Genomic DNA, 15,476 nt, shown 5'->3' with positions numbered 1-15,476 from the left:
TATAAAAATTTAATCATGTGTAATTATTTCATATTTTATATAATCATTTAACTTTTATTGTTATTTTGTATTTTAATTTAAGCTTTACACCAGTATAGTTTCTTTTTGTAATATTTGACAATGAAAAAAAAAAACTATATTTTGACCTTAAAGATTTGAGATTTTTATCTTTTATAAAATTTATTTTATTGATTTTGTAAAAAATAAGTGGTGATATATCCATTATCCAATAAAAATATAGATAGAATAAAACTTTTATATATATTGATATTGTTATAAATGAGATGGAAATGAATTTGTACAGATAAAAATGAATTGTATTACCCATTGGTCCACTTGGCATGTTTATAAGAAAAAAAAATAGATCGACAAATTTAGATTCTTTGCTGATTTTTCGTGTTATTTCTCTTCAGTATTTTCAAAATACACTTATAAATACTGATTTTGATATTTTAAAATATATTAAAAATATTTATAGAATACCATAATATATTTTTAATACTCACTAGAAAACAGACACACAAAAAATCAATAAAAAATGTGAACTTGTACTTTGACACTCATCTAAAATTACGCTCACTACCCAGCTGTTTTAATAATATAATAAATATAGATTAGTATTTAATAAAATAGACTCGATTAAAATATTAATATTTTATAATTGTCGTGTAGTTGTTTTTACTTTTAAAAGTCTTTATATATTCTAAAACTAATAGAAAAATATATGTATTTAAAAATATAAAATAATTTAAAATGAAACACGTAGAAAAACAAAAATATTAATTTTGTATACTGGCAAAAATGAAAGATACACTGGATAAAAATAAATAAAAATATGTTAACTATGAATTTTTATACCATTTTCATACAGTACATGCTATTTTTTTAACACATATTACATCAGCATAATGATAACCAATTAAAGAATTATACATGTGTAAAATGTTGTAGAATAAAATTGTGTTAAAAATGTATCTTTTCCTTTGGAATTTATCGTTGAAGAATCCAATAGCTGATATGATGTATCCTTCTTATATGGTGGAATGGCTGAAGTTCTTCCACTCAAGCGAGGAATCATTTCATTTCTGACACTTAAAAAACTCTCCACCAGATTTGTATGGTAGAGTTGGGACATCTGAATGCCACAAAAAAACTCAATTACCACCTTTTAAAACAAAACGTGTTGTTTTGAGGTGCAGAAGAACTCAAACATGACAACAATGGAGATTCCGAACTTTGTCAGAGTTCACGAAGATGGCACCATCGAACGCCTCCAAGGCTCTCCCTTTGTGCCACCCAAGCTTCAAGATCCAACAACAAATCTATCATCCAAAGACGTTGTCATCTCAGATAAACCTCCCATCTCTGCTCGTCTATACCTTCCAAACGGAATCCAATCCCAGGAGGACAATCTCAGTATCAACCACAAACTCCCCATCTTGGTCTACTTTCACGGTGGAGGATTTTTCTTCGAATCCGCCTTCAGCCAACTCCACCAGAACTATTTCAAAGCGTTTCTCTCCGTCGCAGACATTTTAGTCGTTGCTGTGGAGTACAGATTGGCGCCGGAGACCCCTCTTCCTGCGGCTTATCATGACTGCTGGGAAGCTCTGAAATGGGTGGCCACCAAGGCTGAGCCGTGGGTTCTCAAACACGGCGATTTCGACAGAGTGTTCGTTGGAGGTGACAGTGCTGGCGCTAACATAGCGCATAACATTGCCATGCGAGCTGGGGCCGAAGCATTACCCGGTGGTGTAACAGTTTTAGGCGCTCTGGTTTCTCATCCCTTCTTCTTGGGATCAGAGCGAATCGGGAGTGAAACGGAAGAGAACTTGTCCTTTAGGGTTTGGAAATGGATTCAGCCGTGTGACGGCGGTGGGTTTGACAACCCGTTGATAAATCCGCTGAGTAGTGCGGCGGCTTCGTTGAGTGGGCTTGGGTGTCGGAAGCTTCTGGTTTGCACGGCGGGGGTGGATGAGCTGAGGGAAAGAGGTTTGTGGTACTACGAGGCTGTGAAAAAGAGTGGGTGGAAAGGGAAAGTAGAACTGTACGAAGTGGACGGCGAGGATCACGTTTTTCACGTCAACGATCCAGAAACCCAGAATGCTCACAGCATGTTCAAACGCTTTGCGGATTTTATTTTTCACTAGAAAAAAAAATGAAAAAAAGGAGTTATTACTCAAATAAATTATGTAATGAAAAATAAAATAACTTCTTTTTTTTTAAAAAATTTGGAGATCATGGTGTCCCTAAATAAAAAGATGAACATGTTAATGTTTGTTTTAAACTCAAGTAAACTTGTATTTCGTTTTCTCTTAATTCTTGCTAATTATCGTTGACAATTATTAAATGTATTCGTTAATTGCTTTATTTGGGCCTGGCCGACAATTTGTCGGATCCAATTCAAATGACTTTAGGCCATTCCTTCCCGCACCCCATAATTGTCTGAATACCTATATTACCCTTGTTGTGTATTTGTGGTGGTATTTGATGGTTGGTGATGGTGTCTGACGGTGGTGGAATGTTTTTAAAAATACATAATTCAAAATAAGTTTGAAAAATAGATTCTAGTTTATATAATTTGAAAGATATTATTGTATTCATAAATATATTTTAAATTTGTATAATATACAATATATTTTTTAAATACATCCCAAATTGTATCATCTAAAATGTATCTTTTAAACTAAAATAATATTTTCAAATATATAATCTAAAATATATTTCAAAATATATAATTTGAAATGCATTTAGAAAAATAACTTTTGAATTAAGTGTTGTACGGTATGTCTTTGTCTGGTTAAATCGTTCCATCAGTTAACTAAAATGGTATTTTTTTTTTTTATATTATCGAGTGGTTGAGAAGACAATTTTCCAAAAATATCAAGAAGTTAAGGTAAAACTGTAAAAAAGAAATAATTTTAATTAAACTCCAAATAAAAATTATTGAAATTTAAGTTGTAATTAAATTAAAAAACTAAAAAGTTGACTATAAAAATTATAAAAAAATATTTAAGGTAAGATGATAAATGAAAGGACGACTTATCTTTAGAAAAATATGGATGGGACCTATATATATATATATAGAAATGATTCTTATGGAAAGTATTTGTGGATTGAGCATTATCCTATCTTTCCAGCTTGGCGTCTTCTCCACCTTCAAATGTTGGGTGATTGTATCCTTTTTTTTCTCTTCCCTTAGATGCATGTAGGTTTTTCAATTATGCATTGACTATTAAGGGGAGAGTATATAGAAAAACATTTTCAGGAATTATTAAACTAGTTGGAAGTACATAAAATACGTTTAAGCATCCTAATATCATAATTTTTTATTATCATTATCCATTCTAAAAAAAATCATTTTTCCTAAAAAAGATCAAATTACAACAATTTCATAAACATTCCACTTCAGCGACATTGTAAAAACTTTTAAAAAAAGATAATGGTATTTTGACAACACTTTTTAACAACTTTTTTGACAACGGGACATGTATTATCATTTTATTGGTTTATTTAATTTATGTTTAAAAAATATTTAAAACGGACCAATCACAAGCTGCCACGTAAAAGTTATTAAAAAAAATTTCCTAAAAAAAACAATATAAACTTATGGATGATAATACTTTAATAATAATTTTTTATAACATTTTAATATTATCTACATATTATTATATGATTAGTCTAATTAGTGTTTATGATTATTATTATTATTATTATTGATTATGAGATAATTTTGAATTTATTATAAATAATTTTAAATCAATAATATAAAGTGATATTAAAATATTATAAAAGTATATTGTCTTAAACTTTTTCATAAAATAACATTTTAAATTTCGAAATTTTACTATACAAATATGAAAATTTTTTGCATTGTAATAATACATAGTAAAAGTAAGAAAAATATTTACATGCTAAAATTAAAACTTCAAAAAACAATTGAGCAGAAATGGGTGTTCTAAGAATAGATAGAGTTCCGCGAAGTTACAGTTTGCTTTAGTTGGTGGAGTTGACATGATTGACTGCACGTGTTTGTCTTTTGGTAGGTTTAGCTCACTCACACCTACCTAATATTAGTTAAAGTATGTCTTAAACTTAAACTTACTATAAATTATTATAATATCCTACAATCACGTGTTTCATCTTCAGTGCCCAAAATTAATTTTAAATTTTGATAAAAGAAATTTTAATTTAAATAGCCCTTCTGAAGTACATATTTCATCTTCAGTGTACAAAATTAATATTATTTATCAAAAATTAAAATACTAACAATTATTGTTAATTATTGACGAAGTGTGTAAGAGATGAATAATTATTATCAGATCTTAATATTATTAGTATTAATAAAGACATCAACTTTGACCATCACTCTCATATTCCACTATTTAAGGAAATTTGACACCTCCCTTCTCTGCATCTCTCTGTTTTTCCTGAACTTCTTTCTGTTTTTCTGAACTTTTCTCTGTTTTTGCTTCAATGGCGAAGGAGGAAAAGGAGATAGTGATGGAGCTTCTCCCTCTCATACGAGTGTACAAAGATGGCACAGTGGATCGTCTTCTGAGCTCTCCAAACGTCCCAGCCTCTCTCGAAGACCCTGAAACTGGAGTCTCATCAAAAGACATAGTAATAGCAGACAACCCTTTGGTCTCTGCTCGCGTTTTCCTTCCCAAAAACCACAACAATCCCTCCCACAAACTTCCCATCTTTGTCTACTTCCACGGCGGCGCCTTCTGCGTTGAATCGGCTTTCTCCTTTTTCGTCCATCGTTATCTCAACATCTTAGTCTCCCAAGCCAACGTAATCGCCATCTCCGTTGACTTCAGACTCCTTCCGCACCACCCTCTTCCTGCAGCCTACGAAGATGGCTGGACCACTCTCCAGTGGATCGCTTCCCACGCCACCAATAACGCCGCCAACCCCGAGCCATGGTTACTCCAGTACGCCGACTTCAACAAACTTTACGTAGGAGGCGAAACCAGCGGTGCTAACATCGCACACAACTTGCTTCTTCGTGCAGGGGAGGAGTCTCTGCCTGGGGGTCTCAAGATATTCGGTGCAGTACTGAGCTCTCCCTTCTTCTGGGGCTCAAAGCCAATGGGGTCGGAGCCTGTTGAGGGGCACGAGCAGAGTTTGGCCATGAAAGTGTGGAGCTTGGCGTGCCCTGATGCACCTGGTGGAATCGATAATCCCTGGATCAACCCTTGTGTCACTGGGGCACCCTCTTTGGCTACACTTGCGTGCTCTAAGATTCTGATCACCATCACCGGAAAGGACGAGTTCAAAGACAGAAATATTTTGTACCACGACACCATAAAGGAAAGTGGATGGAAGGGAGAAGTTGAATTGTTTGATGCTGGCGATGAAGAACATGCTTTCCAACTCTTCAAGCCTGAAACTGATAGAGCCAAAGCCATGATCAAACACTTGGCTTCGTTTCTGCTCTGAATATGTTATTTTATTTCCACTTTCTTATCATTGAGTTAAGACAATAATATATGAGAGATTTTATTGCCTTTGTTTTATCTCAAAAATACAGCAAGTTGTGTTCAATTTATTATTTTGTGCTCAATATGCAATAGAAAAATGGAATTTATTGAGAGTAGCAGCCTGTAAAAGAAGTTAATGTTTTTATTAAAATTTATTGGGTCTGAATAATTAAGGTCAGTCATTTTTATTTTCAGTTCTAGTAAATTTATTTTTAATTAATAATAATCAACGTTTCTTTAATTCTTTTTTAAGGAATCTCACCTTCAGGAAATTATATTAATTGAAAAAGAAAGGTTCCAGTACCAAACGCCATCCCTTGATATAAAAACTAGAAAAATTTTATCAGTTTTTTTTTTCACACCAGGTCATGTATCTACTATTTTCTTATTTTCTATTGTTAATTAGAAAAATAAAATAAATCAATTAGGCAATTTGTTATATTCATATAATTTATGTATAAAGAAAGTCAAAAGCTAAAGAAACATTTTTCTTAATTTCAGCTGGTTTCATTTAATTACAAACCATTTAATTATTAAAAATTTATATTTCTAACACCTCTTCCAAATTATAAGTTTTTTTCTCATTGCATTATAATCAAAATAGGCAAATTATATTTCTAACACCTCCACATATTTTTTGTTGACAATTATAATTGATTATTGAAATTGTTAGGAATATATGAGTTCAGTATAATCAATTATATATTTATTGTAATTGATAATTAATGCATGTAATTCGGAATCGATTACAATAATATTATAATTTATTACTAGTGAAATAAATAGATAAATTAAGATATAATTGAGATATATTTTATTATGATTAAAATTTTAATTACAATAGATTATAATTAAGATGTAGTTGATTGTGGTTTTAGGTACAATTAGTTTTTTAAAGTTGACGTTTCAATTACATTTTTATCAATTCTCACTTGTGCTAGTTGTTTTGCTAATAATTCTTTCTAGATAATTCTAACTGTGTTGATTTTTTTTATTGGAAAATACATTCAAAAATCTTTCTTTTGACACCAAATTCGAAATTTAGTTTTTGTTCATCACTATTCACTTACCATAAACATAAATTTTATTGTTTTTAATTTTGTGTACTTTAATTTAAGCAATTGGGCATGGATGACTGGGCTGAATTGACCAAATAATCGAACATGCTCTTCATGACCCTTTGTGCATATAATTTTCATTCTTCTAGAGAATCTGTCTTTGAACGCAGAGAGCTTATTTTCTGTCTTGTGTCTTGATAATTCTGGATCCATTTGGTTATTTTTAAAAGTTTTAAGGTCAATTTAGAGCAGTATGTAAACAATGCTACCTTTGCTGACGTCACATTTCTGGTTGAAGGTAGACGGTTTTTCATTCCGATTGTTTTTTTAAAACTTTTTGCTTGGAGAACCATTTACCTACAATGCAGTGTTGTAGCTGCACTTGACATTTGTAGATAACTTGGTATTTTTGTACTTTGCTGCAGGCAAACGATTTTATGCTCGAACTCAACCGACACGAAGTCATGTAGGATTACCATTCCTCTGTTAGCGTTGCGTCTTCGTTCGTTTTATTTTTCATTTTATCCGATTCCGTTAATTGAGAGATGAACGAAGAAAGGGTAGAATTGGAGAGAACAAAAATATGTATTAATATTCCTGTAACACTATTCCTAATTCATACTAGGATTCAACTTTACAAGAGAATTTGTTGAAGATATCAAAATCTAAGAAAATTACACACGTATTATCCTTTGTTCTGAGCGTTTTAGCCTCATTCAACAACAAGCTTGCAGCTTTTTCTGCTATATTCTCTCTCTCTGAATAGCATTTCTCCTTCATCTGTGCAAGTGAGAAAACAAACTGTCAGAAAATGTATATGAAAAAAAGGGTAATACAGCATAAGTTAGAAACAAAAAGCTATTTTACACAAAACCTGCAACACAAGCTGAATTGCCTTCTTCACGCTGATGACATCCCACAGCCCATCACTGAAAATTTTGCAGATGCCAAAGTTAGACTTTCAACATGATCAAAAGAAAAAATGTGAATGTCCAGCAACTAAACTGGTGAAAAAACTGTTCAAAAGAAAAAACACAATTGTTTGGATTTAAACAAAAAATCATTTTATTGACTATGTCAAAAAGGAATAAAAAGCTCCTCTAAAAGTGAGTGAGTAATGGCGTATCCACCAATTCAATTTACAGTCTATTGTGATATTAACCCACCAATAGTTCTAAGGTGAATCACGTTTACTTGTTCACTTTAGAAGAGCCTTTTCCTTCCAGAAGGAACATCACCAAAAAGACGGTGAACCTTGAACCATGACATTCAGAAGATATATTTTTCACTAGAAATTCAAAAAACATGCATCAGAACCAATATCACCTAGCTAGAATAGCAAAAGCTTTGCTTGCTTGATCAATGTGCACAACTTCACTTATGTAAGGTTCTGAACTGAACCGGGTATCCTGCTGTTTCAGGAATTTGTCCCCAAGCATTCTTGCCAGATTTATACCTGCATCAAGTGAGAATCAGAATCCGCAATTGCCGAGTCAAATATTGTAACTCAAGAAAATGAAATTTGATCTATTCCAGTGAATTTTTTCCCATCACACCATATAGACGTGTTTCCCCTTCTTTTAAGGGTTCGCCTGTCTCTTCGATTCTGAGTCTTTCTGAATAATTCGTTATCTTGTGATCTTCTGTCATCTTGATTTGTTTCCCATTCAAACTGGCAAAAAATAATTCATTATGAATTTCATAAAAATGTAATCACAAGAATTCTAGAATATTTAAGTCAAGAAAATCAAAAGTTCAAAATCTATAGCTAAAACATAACTTTCAAATAAGGCATCTATTAGTACTGCAACTGTTGCATTAAGTTAATACCAGTGAAAACTTTCAAATAGACAAAACTGCAGAGCTACCAACCACTTCGAAGATTCCAGAACTAGCAATGCCATGATTTTCTTGTGTAAAAATATTATCTATCAATAAAATAAATTATAGATCACATGCATCTTAACATAACAAGAAAAGTGAAGTGAAACTAGTATAAACCATTATAACCATTAGTTTTCTGATAGTCCGGTTGTCATTTTTCCTACCCTTGACCCATTCAAAACTTAAACAAGCTACCAAAGCATTCCAGTTGATTACATAAACAAACCTCATAATACAGGTGGAGTCCCCCACATTAGCACATTGTGCAAAGAAATTTTCTTCACCATCAGTCCACACCAGAAGCACTGTTGCTGTACATCCCTGCAAAGAGTTTGTTATAAAGCATACAGAAGTTTAATTAGCATATATTGTTGTAGTCAAATTTTTACAATACCGACCAATAAAAAATAACCATGGGGTTTACTTTAAACATGGTTATTATAAAAGAAAACAAATTTGTGATTGGATCATTGTATAAAAAAACTCCACTGTTAGTAGATGTATAATCTATTTAATATGCAAACCATAAATATAAAATTTACAACATAAAAAAAATCATGCACATGTCCTGGGGATACGCTAAACAACATCAAGAGGGTAGCACATAATACCTCATAATGGTGATTCATATGAGCTTCCGTTTGAGAAAATGCATCTCGAAGAATATCTGAAGCATCACCGTGTGACAAAACTCTCTCCCTCCTTGATGAATCCGATAATATACTAGCAATTACCTCAGGAAAAAGTCTGAAAAAGAAATACAAAAAATTAGTAGTATTTTGCATATTAAGAAAAGTAAAACCTTGGATAAATAACTAATATATGCACAGAAGGTTATTGCTATTGCATAATACAAGAAGCAGAGAGGAGTCTATTAGTTAGTTTGTTATTCACTAATGCTTGCTAGTTTATAAAGTGGTTGTTGAGTTGTTAGCTACTTTTCCCTCATGTACTGCATTAATATAAACAGTTAGAATAATTGATCAGACTCAGATTGCAATAATTTTTTTAAAGCTTTCTCAATCAATATTCTTAAATGTCAAATGTTATCAGAGCTCCATTTGGAGTTCTGCCGCGCATGCTTCCTTGACCATGGCTTGAAGTGTTTAACAATAAAGGTCCGAGCAATTCAGGTAATAATTCCAGTTAATCTTGCACAAGAGTCCTTAAGCACTTCATCCATCCAAATGATAGTTCTGTTGCTGCCCTTTCTCCTTTCTGGTAGCTGGTGCTAACTATCAGAAGTGGGCTTGAACAATGCAAGGCAATTGGATAAAAAAAGAAAAGAGATTCATAAATGGGAGCGCGGGGGGAATCTTATAGGTTCTCAGCTAGGAAACTTGGGAATGATGAACTAATTTAGTTTTCTTGGATGTTGAATTCAATTTTGAAAAACATTGTTTATCTTGTACTTGCATCCAATTTTTGGAGTGATTTGAGGGGAAAATTTTCGCATGCAGTTTTGGTTAGAATTTGAGACCCAACTGAAATTACATTTGATTAAACAAAACAATATTTCTGTTATTGATTTCTTTAATGAGCTAAAGGCTTTTTGGGAAGAACTTAATCATTGTAGCTCTTTACCTGTTAAACTTTAGAGAGAGTAACATTGTGTGATGCGTTTTCTTGATGGATTAAATGAAAATTTTAATATTGATTGTTAGCAAAGACAGATGTTACTCTAGCATTCTCATTCCTTGCTGGCATTGTGAAACCAAAAATAATACCAAAGAGACAAGAGGAAAGACAAGGATTTAAAAGGGACCTAAAGTTGCAAGAAGACAAACACGCAAGAGGATAAAAGGTAAAGAGAAAGCTGGAACAGATCATAAAACACAGCAACTGAGTGGATTGAACAAGAGCAGGTCAAAACCCAAACGCAGCATTGAGAACCATTTGTAGGAGCAGGAAGAAAGACAGTAGAGGTTTTTAACACTAGACTCGCTGCATCAAGGTGCAAGAAGGAGATGGAAGCAGGAAAGATAATCTGCAATACTGCACTATGGCAGAGTAGCAACCTTAGCTACTACATTCAAATAGCATAACGGTTTTCTATACCTCCATTGCAGCAAAAATTATAATATAGGATTCAAAACCTCAGTTTTGACCTGTGTAATGTTGTTTAGGATTTATTTAGATAACATTATGATTTCTCCCTCATTTTCTAAAGCACTTTTGCTTTACAAATGTAATAGAATTTGAAAGTCATAATAGGAGTATTTTATTTTTGTCATGTCTCGTTCTTTCCTCTACTTTTAGATTGCCTAGTTCACATTCTGCTCTTTTTTATATCAAATATGTTTGGCTCTATTTCTGGTGATGCCACAATATTCACTCATTTTCTAACTTCATTACTACGTTTACATTGCTCCTAGAATGGCGGTGATTGTGTGTGTAAATTTACTTTTGCTTTAGAATTGTAACAGTTTGAAAGCCTAAACAGGGCTGTTTTATTTTCGTCATGTTCCATTATTTTTTCTTCTTTTAGACTCCAAGCTCCCTTTCTGGTAATTTTGGTCAAAATTGATTTGCTCCTTTTCTATTGATGTCACTATATTCATTCATTTTTTACTTCATTACTATGTCGATATTGCTCCTAGAATGATGGTCACTGTGCATGTAAATTATCACGTATTATTTATCACGATTTTCTTTAATTGTCAGTTTTTCATTAATTTAAATCAGTATAAATTATATAGTTAATATCATAATATTTGGAATAACATTCATCCTGCTTTCCATTAGCATTTTCAGAGTTAGTTCCAAGATGGATAAGTATGCCTATGAGATCTTCCAAGATAGTCTAGATACAATAATGATACTTTTATTTTCTAAATATTCTATCTGTGGGCAAGTCAATTCAATCTATTACATAAATTAATGGTTTGATCAATTACAGTGTGAGAAGTCACTAAAAGAACAAAAACCTATACCATAAACATATTTAAGCTACCAAAGGATGAAGGAGAAAGTTGAAAAAAATGGGACATATCACATATTATACAACAATCTGCAGAAGATGTTCAAATATAGCACTAATATGCACATTACTGGATCACGGAGATCTACCTTGACAACAATAAATAACCACAGTTGAAAAGATTGAACAATTCAAATTATTTCTATTTATCAAGTACCCTATCCACAGTAAAAAGAAAAAGAAAAAGAGAGAGAGAGAGAGAGAGAGAGAGAGAGAGAGAGAAGTACGGAATATGCAAGCATTAACATAAAGTTTCATAAAAATGGCAACCAACTAGCATGGCCAATCAAAGTAAAAAAGTACTAACTTGCTAGCAGATTTGGCGGCTCCATCTCCACCATGACCATCACAAACGCCAAAAAGTCCAAACTGGAAATAAGGATTAGAGGTGGGTTAGGTTCCTCTGGTAAGTGAGAAACAAAGCAACAGAAGAGAGACCTTTGCTAAGAAGTTCTACGAATAAATCCAAAAACCTGATTCAGCCCAGGTAGAGGCCATTGATAATAGCAAACATCTTCCATGGGAAACCTTTTTCCTCCTCTACGCATAGCCATTGGATCTGATGCCATGCCAACTCCAAAGGGAATGTGATGCTGAGTTTGGGATGTAATATGGACCTGCCATATATATTAAATCACAGAGAATTACACAGAATTTTTTTTACACAAGAATTCTACAATAGCATTAAAAGTGCAATGCCGGCATACTCACTTCAAGTATACCATTTTATAGTAAAAGGCTTTTTGAAAAACAGACAAAAATAATTTAATCACTTAAAATTTAATTACAAAAGACTTCGGAAAAGGCGTTTGGAGAACTTTCTTTTACTGAGTGAACACAAAATAATCGCATTTACTCCTTAGTTGTAGAAGACACATTTCCTATCTCACACAAGGGAGAAAATTGATCATTGAAAGAACAAAAGCTATAATCTTAACTCAATCTAGTTAAAATATAATTTTCAATATGTAACTTCTAGTCAAACTAGCTCGAGAGAAACAGTCACATTTTATTTTATATCAATAAAACTATATTGCAAGCGTGAAAAAAAGGACAGGAGTTGACATTCAAATAGATTTATAAACAATAAATTCAAAGTAAAAGCCTTCTTGGAGTATAAAGGGAAGCAGAAAATTATATAATAATGATTTAGCCACTAAAAATTATTCAACCGGCATAAACTGCAGACAGTCTCTTCTGCTAATATCATGCATACAGGTATAAGCTTCGCATCTATGACAATCAGAAGCCAAAACCTAAATAACTGTAGCCATTTAAACTGAGATCACTCCTAATACTCACCATTACTTTTGATGTTGTCCCAAGTGTTATGATATCTCCATTAGCTAGACTCATTGGATTTCCCCAATTCCTACTTTCAGTGTCTGGGTGGTTGATTGGCTTAGAGTTCAATAGTGTTCCATTCAGACTACCCATGTCAACCAACTCCCATTTCATTTTCTGAAAGATCAATATAAGAATAGTTACCACACACCATACATGTTAAAAATCCAATTGCAAGTCCAAGAGCACACAGAGTTTACATCCAAATTCCACTTTATCATAGCGTGCTTTCCTGACACTTCTGAATCTTTTATCAACAAATCACTCGGAGAGACTCTTCCCAAGGTTAGCGGTAGACGAGATGAATTGATCGACTGTACAGAACAAAGAAGTCCTCGAGAAGGGCCACTGATAACCTCCAGAGTGAGACAACTTCCTGCACTTCTAAGAAAAGGATATGTCATTATGTTGACATGTTTAGCACGTAAAGAAAATGCAAATACATAACAGAAACACAATAAAAAAGACTCGGGAAATTACTTTGATCGGAGATATTCCATTGCACTAAGTCCTGTAGTCTATCATTTCGAAAATTAGGAGTGCCCTGCTTTTGAAACTGTGCTAATTGAGCTGTGGAAAGCCTAAGGGTTTGACCAAGATCAACATCGTCAGAGGAAGGATCAGAGATCACATCCACGACCAAAGCATCACCACCCAGGTGTATAGTAGGTGGAACAGAAAGGTTTTGAACCCTTTGCTTATGAACAAGCCCTTGGCCATGGGTCCGAGGAGAGCGAAAATGAGCTTCAGTGGGATAACATGCACCCTCGAGATCATAATCTCGAGGCAATTCATTGATCTGATTCAACGGCGACGCATTTGCATCCTCTTCGTCGGTAACAAGGGGGCGCTCCAGCTCGCCCTTCGATTCGCAAGATCAATTAAATTTCAAAGATCGTGAATATTGAAATCAGAGTCGGCGATTAGGGAGAGAAAATCGAATGGTGAAAATAGAAAGAAAAAAAAAACTAAAAAAAAAAAGAATCTATTGGTTGGAGGGAGTACCTACCTTTATAGAAGAAAGGAAACGCTGAGAGAAAAAGAAGCGCCATGGTTTGAACAGAAAGAAGAGGAAGATGATGATGAGAAGAAGCATAAGGAGAAGAAGCACAGTCAGAATGGTTTGTAGCATCGTACCCATCGTCTTCCTTCTCTCTCTACTCTTTCGCAAGAGAGATTGGGTCTGGGTTTGCGAAAACCTCGCTTTGAAATGGTCACACTTTTTTTTTTTCGAATTAAATCTTCAACTTACAAATTACGATACACCTGCATTATGATTGTTCCGATGTTAATTAAATTCTTAAAACTTACTACTTCTTTTTATTATTAAATAAATTCTTAAGAAATACTACTTCTTTCTTATTGTAATTATCGTCATTACAAATTACGACACATCAGGATCACGATTGCTGCAACCTTAAATAAATTACTAAGAAATACTTCTTTTTTACATTATAATATAACAATATTGGGAAGTGTTTAATTTGTAAATATTTAGCATTAATAATTATACAAAACTTACTTTTTAATTATGTATTTTATTTTTTATTATGTAATTTTGCTCTCTCTTTTTCTTCATATGTATACATTATTTTGCCGAAGGAGGTAAAACTTAAAACATGTTGATCTTGTAAGTGTAATTTTTTTACTTTTAAATAATTCAATTTGACTATATAAAAATTTATTGTATTATAATAGTACAAGTTTTACGTCTTATTACTAAATTAAACAATATCCATATCAAGATCATAAATGTTTACAAGATATCAAAGTTTTATAAGAACAACATCAAACATAACAAACATAAAAAGTAACACACAAGATTTTTAAATATAACTTTGAATAATCTCAATCATGTTCAAAATTCTCAATAACAACCTCGTTCAAATATTTTTGTAACATAATTTTATAAAAACCTTTATTATAGCACATGTTAACAACTATGACATAATATTTTATACGTGATAAAGAGTAAAATTATAATTTGAATAAGTATTTAAATTTTATTCGGAGAGCATAAAAGGAAATACAAACTTGTTTTTGATAACGGGGGAAAAACCGAAGAATTGTAAGAAAGAACAAGGAAAAAATATTAGATGATTTAAGAAATTTGTATATATAAGTATAAGTTTTATATTGATAAAAATAAAAAAGTTAAATAATATATAAGTAAAAGATGATAAACTAATTGTCTTAATATTCCATAAGTAGTATGGTGGTTACAGATAGACTTGCTGTTTTAAAGAAACAGAAGAAGAAATCAACTCAAAGAAGCTATGTCTAAAGCTGTGTAATTTAGACATAATTATAAGGTAAATGTAAATTTTGGTCCTTAAATACGTGTAAATTTTAGTTTTTTTTTTTTTATAAAAAAAGAAAAAATATGTGGTCTTTAAATGTATAAAATATGTAAAGTGGTCCTTATCGTTGTAGCTTAATAACAAAACAAACATTGAATTATCTCATATTGAGGGTTAAATATCTTTTTAGTTCTTATATTTTGGGGTAATTTTTAAACTATGGTACTATAGACCGAAATTCCGTTAGGGTCCAATTCTGAACGGTAATAGATACCAGGACTTTGCAATATTTGATTGATTACTATTCTGTATATTCCATTTACTATAGAAGTTCCCAGAGAATTCATTAGAGGAATATTTCCAACAAAAATAGTTTGTTTTTGTATATCTCTACTACTTTTCCAAATTAATCCCGCGGATATAT

The 15,476-nt window shown here is 32.3% G+C and overlaps 3 protein-coding genes across 3 annotated transcripts; 2 read left to right on the top strand and 1 right to left on the bottom strand.

The window, feature by feature from the left end:
• The first annotated feature begins 946 nt into the window (after window positions 1-946).
• On the top strand, window positions 947-2,429 carry LOC106777165 (2-hydroxyisoflavanone dehydratase-like). Its single transcript, XM_014664699.2, has one exon. The coding sequence runs from the start codon at window positions 1,212-1,214 to the stop codon at window positions 2,148-2,150; it is 939 nt and encodes a 312-aa protein (XP_014520185.1). The 5' UTR covers window positions 947-1,211; the 3' UTR covers window positions 2,151-2,429.
• A 1,959-nt stretch (window positions 2,430-4,388) lies between these two features.
• On the top strand, window positions 4,389-5,535 carry LOC106776973 (2-hydroxyisoflavanone dehydratase). The gene has a single exon (XM_014664459.2). It carries the CDS (start codon window positions 4,477-4,479, stop codon window positions 5,443-5,445), a length of 969 nt encoding a protein of 322 aa, XP_014519945.1. The 5' UTR covers window positions 4,389-4,476; the 3' UTR covers window positions 5,446-5,535.
• Window positions 5,536-7,110: 1,575 nt separating this feature from the next.
• Window positions 7,111-13,984, bottom strand: LOC106777946 (protein phosphatase 2C 70). The gene is made up of 12 exons (XM_014665785.2): window positions 13,762-13,984; window positions 13,233-13,614; window positions 12,953-13,128; window positions 12,711-12,869; window positions 11,882-12,025; window positions 11,716-11,777; window positions 9,040-9,175; window positions 8,655-8,749; window positions 8,101-8,216; window positions 7,871-8,000; window positions 7,419-7,473; window positions 7,111-7,324 (listed from the first exon to the last, which is right to left on the bottom strand). The coding sequence occupies exons 1-12, from the start codon at window positions 13,891-13,893 to the stop codon at window positions 7,166-7,168; spliced, it is 1,746 nt and encodes a 581-aa protein (XP_014521271.1). The 5' UTR covers window positions 13,894-13,984; the 3' UTR covers window positions 7,111-7,165.
• Between the last annotated feature and the right edge of the window lie 1,492 nt (window positions 13,985-15,476).

Source organism: Vigna radiata, chromosome 11 (genome assembly GCF_000741045.1).
Source record: "Vigna radiata var. radiata cultivar VC1973A chromosome 11, Vradiata_ver6, whole genome shotgun sequence".
Classification (NCBI taxonomy): domain Eukaryota; kingdom Viridiplantae; phylum Streptophyta; class Magnoliopsida; order Fabales; family Fabaceae; genus Vigna; species Vigna radiata.
The sequence above is the reverse complement of the archived record's forward strand: the minus strand, read 5'-3'. Positions and strand labels throughout refer to the sequence as shown.